This window comes from Anopheles ziemanni, chromosome 3 (genome assembly GCF_943734765.1).
Source record: "Anopheles ziemanni chromosome 3, idAnoZiCoDA_A2_x.2, whole genome shotgun sequence".
NCBI classification, from domain to species: domain Eukaryota; kingdom Metazoa; phylum Arthropoda; class Insecta; order Diptera; family Culicidae; genus Anopheles; species Anopheles ziemanni.
The window spans coordinates 84,450,262-84,460,058 of NC_080706.1; the positions used below are offsets into that span (position 1 = coordinate 84,450,262).

Here is a 9,797-nt window from a genome sequence, read left to right on the forward strand (position 1 = left end):
TGCAACGTCTGGTCAGATAGATCATCAAAAGGAAAAAACGCAAGCGCTCTAGTGAGATATCTGCGGATCGGCTCATTTCCATACCGTTGCAAGTGTGCCTTCACAGCTACAAACGATAACACGAAAAAAATATGCATCACTCTACTTATCCTGCGCTTGGCTGTTCGATGTTGTGATGCATGAATCGCAATTGAGAATGAAATTCAATTCGAATATAATTCACGGATAATGTGTCATGTAGGGCTAAACAGCCATTTCTGTTTTGTGGTCCAAAAATATTTCTAATAATAGCTACAATTCTATTACAGCAGATTGGTGGTAGCTACGGTCGATGATTTATTTCAATGTTTCAATGAAGTTTTTGTAAGCGTCTTTTGCATTTTGGTGATGATGCTGTGTTTATCAGGGTCTCACAAGTTATTTTTAAACTATGCTAGTGGCATTAAGCCCAGCTGCGCGGATGTCGGTATCGTTATCGTTTTTCGCATCCGCAAAAGGTTTCGGTCGACAATCCAGGGGTGAATAACCCACAACAAAATCTCTAGAACTCATAGAATATTGGGGTTTGTCGGTACCATGTATTACCGTACTTGATGAAATATCATAAAAATTGGAATGAAACCAAATAATAAATTTAGAAAGTTTTTAAACTACAAAACAGTACTTCTTGTATTTGTATTTTTTTACTGTTGCAAAATAGCCAAAATGGGCTGCAAAACACGGAAAATTATTTTAAATCAGTTTGCTTAATCCGAATAAAACCTACTAGCTCCAACAACCATTATTTAAAAGAAAAGGGTTGCCAACCCCTGCATTTATCCATATAAAAAGCTCCTTCAAGCGGCTCAAAATCAAGACAGACAGATTGTTCGCGTTCGGTGTTGTGTGTCGAGTCGCTGTGACAAATTGCTCTCAAAAATGATTTCTAACGTACGAGTCGCGATCCTCTGTTATCGTTTTGTGCTGTTTTGGACACTCTTTGCAAGTGCTGCGTGTGCTTCTGGTGCAAATTCTACCGGCAACTCGATCGCTGGGTATGGATTCGAAGTGATGATGGTCAAACTTGACTATCTGCAATACAAGCTACACGAAATAGAACTCACTCAGAAGGAACGCGACGAAAAGTTTGCCGAGAAAATCACCAAACTTGAAGGCTCGATCGAAAACATTCAGTGGGCCATCATCCGCCACGATCAGGATGCTGGACACAACCTGACGGCTCTTCAGGCTCATTCCCGGAAGATTCTTGCCCAACAAACGGCGTGCGCCAACCACGAAAAGATGCGAAACGAAATCTCACAGCTTACTCAAAAATTTAACCAATCGTTTGGCTCCTACTCCATGCTGTCAACGCCAGCTTCCGTTTTTAATGGATCAGAACCATACAACTCGTGTAAAGAAGCTCCCGCAAATATGTCTGAAGTCTATTTAATCCAAGTGAGCACAAATTCCGACCCCTTCGAAGCGTTTTGTGAGCAGAACAGGTTCGACGGAGGTTGGCTGGTAGTTCAGTACCGCTACGATGGATCCCTGGACTTCTACCGGAACTGGACGGAATATCAACAAGGCTTTGGAAACATCAACAAGGAGTACTGGATCGGATTGGAGCGATTGCATCAACTCACATCGCAAGGATCATACGAGCTGCTGGTTGAACTAAAGGCATTCAATGGTAGTTATAGATATGCTCAATATGATGAGTTCCAGATCGGGAGCGAATCGGAGCAATATCCTCTGAAGAAACTAGGAACGTACAGTGGCACTGCGACAGACGCTTTGAGTCGGCATAAGGGAATGAAATTTACTACAAAAGACCGAGATTATGATGTATACAGTTCAAATTGTGCTGTAGAACGCGGAGGTGCTTGGTGGTATAAAGATTGCTCCGATTCAAATTTGAATGGAAAATACATGAACGCAAATGAAAATTATTCAATTCACTGGTCCAAAGGAGCTTCTAGTTACCAAGGTTGGGCATATTCAAGGATGATGATACGTAAAAAGCAATAACAACGATTAAATCAAACACTTAAGAAATCAAATTTGCTTCTACACAATACCTTTCTACTACAACACCTTCGTTGCAATGAGTTTTTAATTCTTCAAATATGAAACTTTTAATATGAATTGAATAAAGAGATGATTACTTTCACCGAAATTAATAGCAAACGGAAATTATACCTGACGTTTTGAAAAAAATATCACATACTAACACCGCATGGCTTCATTCAACAATATTTTTATTTTGTACATGAATACAAAGTGTTGGATTACATTATTGCCAATCTTTTACTAGCAAGTCAGTGAATCGAAAATCAATCAAACCCATTACCATAACTTAAACGACTCTCAGAAACATCCAACACCACCGGAAATTCCACATCAAATTGACTCACAACTCACGTAACTACATAAGCACTATCATAATCACCTTCGTGAACGGAACAGTATGATAAGCGATAGCAACACGTCAGCGAAAACTTTTCATCCATTTCCCTCTAGGCAACCGCTAGAACCAAAAGTGGTTGCAAAACCATTTCCAAACCGATAACAGTTCGAAAACTCTTCACCAGCCGCAGGACTTCTGGGAGATTTTATATACCAAGATGCCACAGAACGTTCTGCGATGAAGAAGCGCATTGTTTCGTGGGTTGTGGTGTTTGATTTCCCGCAGGGAGATCAATTATCAAGCTCCGAAGTTGTCTGAACGAATGCTTTCTATACCCATCGGTAAGTTGGCTTTGGTATCGACTGGTTTTCGATGGATTTGGCAACCACAAGAACCGATGGAGTAGTGCCAATAAGTTAAAATTAGGAAATATTTTCAAAAGTGTTCAAAAACTATCGTAAATAGCAATTGTACTATACGCATTTAGAATAAATTTATGGAAAATAAATGTAAATGGCCTACAAGGTTTACACGCTCCAATATTTGCAAACGAGAGTTTTCAAAACTTTTCTGCAGCAACGGAAACAAAAATTTATTGATAAAAATTTTTGAACCATTCAGCGTAGCCCAGCATTGTGGAATCAAAGATAAATAAGAGAGATGGATGAAGAACCTATAATTATAACCTACACATTAGCCAGTTGTCTAGATGCAGTTGCAAACTTTTTATAAGCAAACAAAAGAGTGTATACGATGAATGTTTTCGGGAAAAATTTGAAACTATAAAAAATAAAAAACAATTAAGCAACAAAGATGGCCCATAGTTTGATTGTCTCATTCATATGCCAATCGGAAGAAAATACTAAAATCAAATAAGAACAAGTAAAAAAGCTTTTATGACATGCTTGTAGCATGAGGATAAAAAACGAACCAACGACATTGGCGTTGAATACGAAGACGCTAGTGAACAAATTAGTTTAAGGGTGGAAAAAAACACGTTTATTTAATGCAGCGTGTGAGTTCTTTTAAAGCTATTTAGATGTGTTCGTCGCGAATGTGACCCAGCATGCAATTATTCACATGGACACTTTCTATCCCTGAGTCCCGTCTTTTTTTCTTTTACTTTCTGTCTCACTTAAAAACAAATCGTTCCGAGGGAAGGGACCGAAGCGCTTACTACTTGCTAGAAAGAATTTTCCTGTGGAATATTTTTTATGATGCCAAAAAATGACGTCGTCCTGGAACTGGATACACATATGGAACGAAAAAACCTGCTTTTTTGCGACTGAAAAAAAGATCACACTCATATTCATCTGCAACATCGGAACAACCCTTTCTTGCCCTTTTGGTGGCAAAGTTCTCTGTTCGCCAATCGTCCTTTGAATACCGATGGTAGAGGGTCATGACACGCAGGGACAAACTCTGAACGTCATCATTCATGTTGGATGAATTTATGAAACAAGTCGTAGCTAGAGGTCCCGTGTTTTTCTGGATGACGGATGAAAAAATGTTTCGATCTGTTAGAAGGTTATGATACTTAAAACTTACTAAAACGATGTTCACGAACTTTCATTTGATATTTTTTAAGCACATCTTAATTTTCAAATTCAGTTTTTACAAGTGTACAGGAAAAGATTGCAATATTTTATGTGTCTAACTTTCACGGGCTTAAGAAAGATACAACAGATGCAGCATCGAAAATGTATATAGAAGCAAGATAATGTCACATTTAAGCTTCTAGTTTATGCTGCCAGCGCTTTCCTCAACACTATCTCCATCGTGCCAGTCTGCATTACTTCCTTGCGCATTTTTCCTCCCCGCTCCGGTTTGATCCATTTAGAACAGTCCTTTGGAAAGCACATCTTTTTGTTTGTAAATTCTTAAATTTTACATTCTTCCTGGCGCCATGCTTGGCCACCATCCAGGGCCAGTAAATGCAACTGCTGCAACTGCTGCTGAACCCAACCGACCGACCAGTCTGGAAAACGACTGGACTCCACTGCACGGTACCGTTCGATACCATAACGGCAGAAGAAGGAAATGGACTATAAACATTGCCAAAAAAGTGCATTCGCTGAAACCCAAAGCGTGTGCTTACGAGCTCAGGCGGCTGGGAAAGTTATGGTACCGAGAATGGTGCAGTAATGATCGGCGAAGCGCGAATTATCCTTCGTCCGGCAAGAAGTTTGGGAAGGGAGCAGGTTAGTGAGAATGTTCTAAATCCTCTACTGAAGGCTAGGTACAGGGTATTCAGAAGAATGCTATTTCAAACAACGGAAACTAGTATCCAGTGATGAGCAAAATTCAAAGCGTTTCGGTTGTTTTTTAAACGATTTATTTACATTTGATGCTCACTAGAACATTCCAGGAAAAAACTTTTCACTTTTGTTTTCCATGCAAAAGACTTTCAAATACTCCACGAAACATTTGCTTCTATCTAAATAACAACAACCAAAAACAAACTTCTGTGTGCCAATTGTGCAACTTACATGCAAACCGTAAATTTCGATCCATGTCCAATTCCATCGATACAAAGGTCTTGAAGAAGCGAAACTAACGAAGCACGAAACTCGTTACATTGACAAACTCAGCTGCTGAAAACTCAGCACTCCGAGGCAGGCTTAATTTAACAAAGCGTAAAACAATCCTTATGCCAGCAGCAGACGGTAGAAAACTCTGACGAGGCACTAAAACAAACTGAAATTCATCGTTTCGCTTACTTCTCGGTAAGCAACTGTTTTTTGCATGCATATGGCTGTATGTAGTTGTAGCAGCCGGTTGCCACAGGACGATGCCGTGTGTAAGTGCGGAAATTCAAAGTCAAAGTTTTAATTTTGTTTTCACAGTCACGCTGCATCGCACGTTCTTCGTGCAGTAAATTTTCCCATTTTATTTCCGGGACCATCGTTTGTTTCGCCCTACTTCAGAATATAGGTTTACCGTTTTGTATGTGTGTGTTCTTTTTTTATCAGCATAATCATTGGTAGGGAGTTTGGTGAGTTGCCGATGCTTTGGATTCAAATGAAATTGGAGGCTCAACGAATAACTTCCCCAGCAAGGTTAAACTGACTGTCCTGGAGAACATGGAGAATTGCAGCAAAAACCCGAACTAAATGGAACAAATTTACAAATTTTCTTGCTCGCGAAAAGTTTCGAGCTCGAAAATAAACTATAAACTCAATTTTACCGATCGAAATTTCAAACAGCATTTGCACTAACGCAATTTTATCAATAAAATTACAGACAGAACTAAATGAACTAGAATTTAAATGTGATAAGAATAGTTTTCAAATATGCTATGTGTTCGAACAGTTTATAGCGTTAAGAGTCATAACTCAAGCTTGCTTATTCAATTGTCATTTGCTTTACAGTTGTACAATTTTACATGCGAATCATCATTTTAAAGTTGTTGCATACCTTTCAGGCGCTTCAATAGCGTGAGTTCATTTTGCTCCTAAATGTATACCAAGTGTATCACACCATTTCGATAATTCCAAGTTATTTTTAAATGTGTTTGTAACACAGTTGCAGTACGCTATTTACTCATCCATTTTCAATTTAAAAATATGTTTAAAGCACCAATGTTGCGTCTTCACATTTTTTTCCAAAAAACAATATCAGTACTGGCGTAAACCATCATTGAAGTTGTATGTTTTTCCTTGTTCACAAACTACATTAAAAAAAGTAAAATCTTTTGCACAAAGACACCATGGCATTCAAACAATATCTATGCAAATTTATTAATTAAAATTCTAATTAACTTCATAAATAATTACCGCACCACTCCATCAAAGTTGTAATTAAATTATATGTGCTGTTCATGTTTGACTTCATTTATTTTTCACTTTTTCAACCCACTTTTGCATTCCAGCCTTGATTCTTGCGCCAAGTGAAAGAAGTTTCAGCATCCCCCAAGAGTGCGTTAGCATGCTGAAGGGTTTGTTGCGTACCTCGACCGCACACTCAGGACCGTCGTTCAACTTTCACGCCTTCATCGTCTAATTTCACACAACCAACCAACCATGTACTCCCGCCCGGCTAGGTCACTCGACGTTCCAAATGCATTTTCAAGTGGCAATCGGCTAGGGAAAGAAAAACCTGTACATGAAGCAGAGATTTTAAAAAAATCTGAAAACCACCATGCGCCTCCATCACGGTGCGGCGTTGTCGCCTACGAATGCGTCGATCGACCCCCAACTGCGTCCAACCGAAGCGAACGGGGTCGTTGAGTGGCTCAAATAGAGCTACGGTGTGTGGCTTCACAGCAACGTGAAGACGACGAAACTGGTTCCGCACTCGAAGAATCCGCCGACCGTTCCACGTGCCCGGTAACTGATGCCTCTGTCCCTTGTTTGACTTTTCTTAAAGGTCTGCGGTACCGATGATGCAGCTCAACAAAACGACACCGATCGAAGGTAAAGAGTGCGGATGTAAAAAACAAAACAATTAAATCAACTACCCTTGCATCCACGACGTTTGCAGACGGTAGGAAAATTGCCCCCCCCGGCCCGTGACTTTCATTTTCTCAAGCAACCTTACCGTTCCTCTGGCATGGTCTGATAACGAGGCAATTCCAACACGACCGCTGGTGAAAGAAAAGCTGGGGCATTATTTTCCCCAACAATGCCACCCCAAACACTGTGCTGTTGCTTTGTTTTTCCACCCACACCCATTTTTCCATCACTTTTCTTCCCAGGCTCAATGAGGGAGCGTTGGAGCTCGACACTATCTTGAGGGGGCTGCTGCACAAAGTACGTTAAAGAAATGCAAGACCTCCTCCCTTCTCATTCAGTTCATGCCTAGCGCGAAGGTGTGATGATAAGGGAAAAAGTTTTAACAGGTTTACTGGTTCCTTCATTGAAGCGTTAATTAAATTAAGCTCCGATTATCGCGATTACTACCTGCCGCGAGTATACACGATCCAGGGGGAGTAGAGAAGTTCTTCTGCGTCCCGGTTAGTTTTTTGCCCCGGTCCTGTCTTCCTACCGGCCTTCGAACTAGTCAAATGTATTTTTGTTTTGTTTGTACCTCCTTCCAGGAGAAAAAAAAGAAGCCGATCTTTCCAACCGAGTAGCGGAGTAGTATTAGCTCGTAATCTAGGAACTTCTCCCTCGGTGCAGGTATAATCGACTGTTGGCTAATTAGAAAGGTTCATGATCGGACCAGGAGGGTTCTTTCTTCTAACTTCTTAAAGGACGGGTTAAAGACGTTTTTTGGAATTTACTGAGGCTGGAAAATTAATCTGGGGGCTGGAATACAATATCGGTTTAAATCAATTGTTTGTCTTTTTTAATGGGTCAATAAGTTATAACATACAATTTCTTATTACAGTCCAAACGTTTCGTTATCAACAACCTTTTCTTGTGGAAAATTTTACTTTTAAGTCTACGTACCTTTTATTAAATCTTGATTCTCTATCATAGTTGATATGCTTTAAGCATACTTTAACAAAAAATAATTTACATAAACTCTCGTGAACATAGATATTTTCCATCACCGCCATGCCGAAGTCGTTCGAACGGGTATTTCTCTGTACTAAACTTTCACCCCTCTCTACCCTTCCCGGAACAATGCCGGACACCGGTCTTCCGGTAATCTAAAATGTGGTCCACCTGTCGCCCAAACAAAACCACCTACCACGGGAACTCTCGCCACGACATCTCCCCAAGAACCTTTTGAGCAAAGGTACAGGTATCTCTTACCACCCGAATGTCCTGTTTTCGTGACTATCCGAAAACCACGTCTCCCTCCGGAGGGCCGGCTTTGGATTCAGCTTACGATTTGGTCACGGAATAAAAAAAAACACTCACACACACACACACAGTTGATACCATTTTAGAGTTTGCAAATTACCGAAAACCACAGAACTTATCTAGCCGACTTTTCCACTTGGTGACATGCCTGCGGTACCGGGGACCGGCTGCCATTTTGTAACAGGCAGCCATTGTGTTTTTGGGGTCAAGAGGATGCAATGGTTGTAGGGCACGAAGGGTGCCTCGGGGTGACCGCTTACTAATTCTCTAATTTGCTACCGGTTTCCCAGAAGGACCACCTTCTTCTAATCGAATGTGTGCCTTTGGTGGGATGCTCTCGTTCGTTTGTCTCGTCACTCTCTCCTTCTCTCTATTCCTCTTACGCTTTCTCTCCATCCACTCCTTCTTGCCCTGCGGTCAGAAGGAAAATTAAGCTGACAAGCTTAACAAAGGGCTGGTAAATAGTTCTCTCGCCGGTAACCCGAGGTGACCCTTTTACCGGTTGTGTCACACCACGCCACAGGAACAAATTGTGACCGATTACACAAGCTTGCGGTTATCGGCGGGATATGAAATAAATAGGAAAAAATATAGACCCAAATTTGTTGATTTCAAGAGCAAAACTTCAACAAGGTTATGCATTTTTAACGAACTAAAGCTTTGAAAAAAATTAATGGTTCATATTTATTTTAAACAAATATATTCAATATAATCAGTTGTGGATTTTAAATCGAAAACTTAGCAATGCTACATTAGATTTTTCCTTCGACGCTATGACGACAAACAAATTCAACTCACTGTCGTAAAGCGATCGAACGGTATAATAGAATTAAATATCTCTCTCCGAGGTTTGCAAAACATTTGAATACATACATTAATTCTAAATCTTACCGTTGGTCTGGGATGTCTTGGTCTGCCAAACTCGCTTGATTTTAATTGTTTAAAGTTTGAAAGGATAACCAAGGGTAATAAAATCAATTGGAAAAAATTCATTTGAATTAATTTCATCACAATCCTTCAATTAGTGTAGAAGGAAACGAAGATCTTCACGATGTTGGAATCATTTAAACAAAGTCTACGTTAATCAAAACTTCGCATAATTACATCGCTAGTTTATTCTATCCCCCCCCCCCCTCCCTCCACACACAATCAAATTAAATTTATTGTATTTGCTATGATAGCTTAATACTCGTAAAAAATTTAAATTTAGAGTAAAACTGTCGAAAACTATACAATCATCAAATTTAATTGAAGATGAAAATATTTTCGATAAACGATATAGATTCAACTTTTTCTACTAAATATTTTAGACAACTTGTTCATCGATAAATTGTGTACTATAGACGAGTAGACTCAAAATATCGCAGCTGGTATTGAATCACTTTTCCCAGACGTTCGTTCCGAAGACTCCCATTTGGACCACATTTTTAGTGTCCGTCCTTTGAACTCACGATCGCGATCCGACCGTCGAAAGTTTTTCAATAAATTCTTCCACTACCCTGCTGCCACAAACTGACTTCCCGATCAAGCTTATCATCCGCATTCCCAATGTTTTGGGAGAGAATTTCTCTTTCTACAGCGTGCCTCCAGGTCGCCTCAGCCGAGGTCGAATCTTACTCACTTTTCACAGGCACAAATTTTGATTTTGCGAAAAT

The 9,797-nt window shown here is 40.0% G+C and overlaps 1 protein-coding gene across 1 annotated transcript; it reads left to right on the forward strand.

The window, feature by feature from the left end:
* Positions 1-1,053: 1,053 nt before the first annotated feature.
* On the forward strand, positions 1,054-1,905 carry LOC131285668 (angiopoietin-related protein 1-like; the record flags this gene model as incomplete). Its single annotated transcript, XM_058314526.1, has 1 exon — positions 1,054-1,905. A coding segment is annotated over exon 1 (852 nt), but the record flags the coding sequence as incomplete, so codon positions are not given.
* Positions 1,906-9,797: the final 7,892 nt, after the last annotated feature.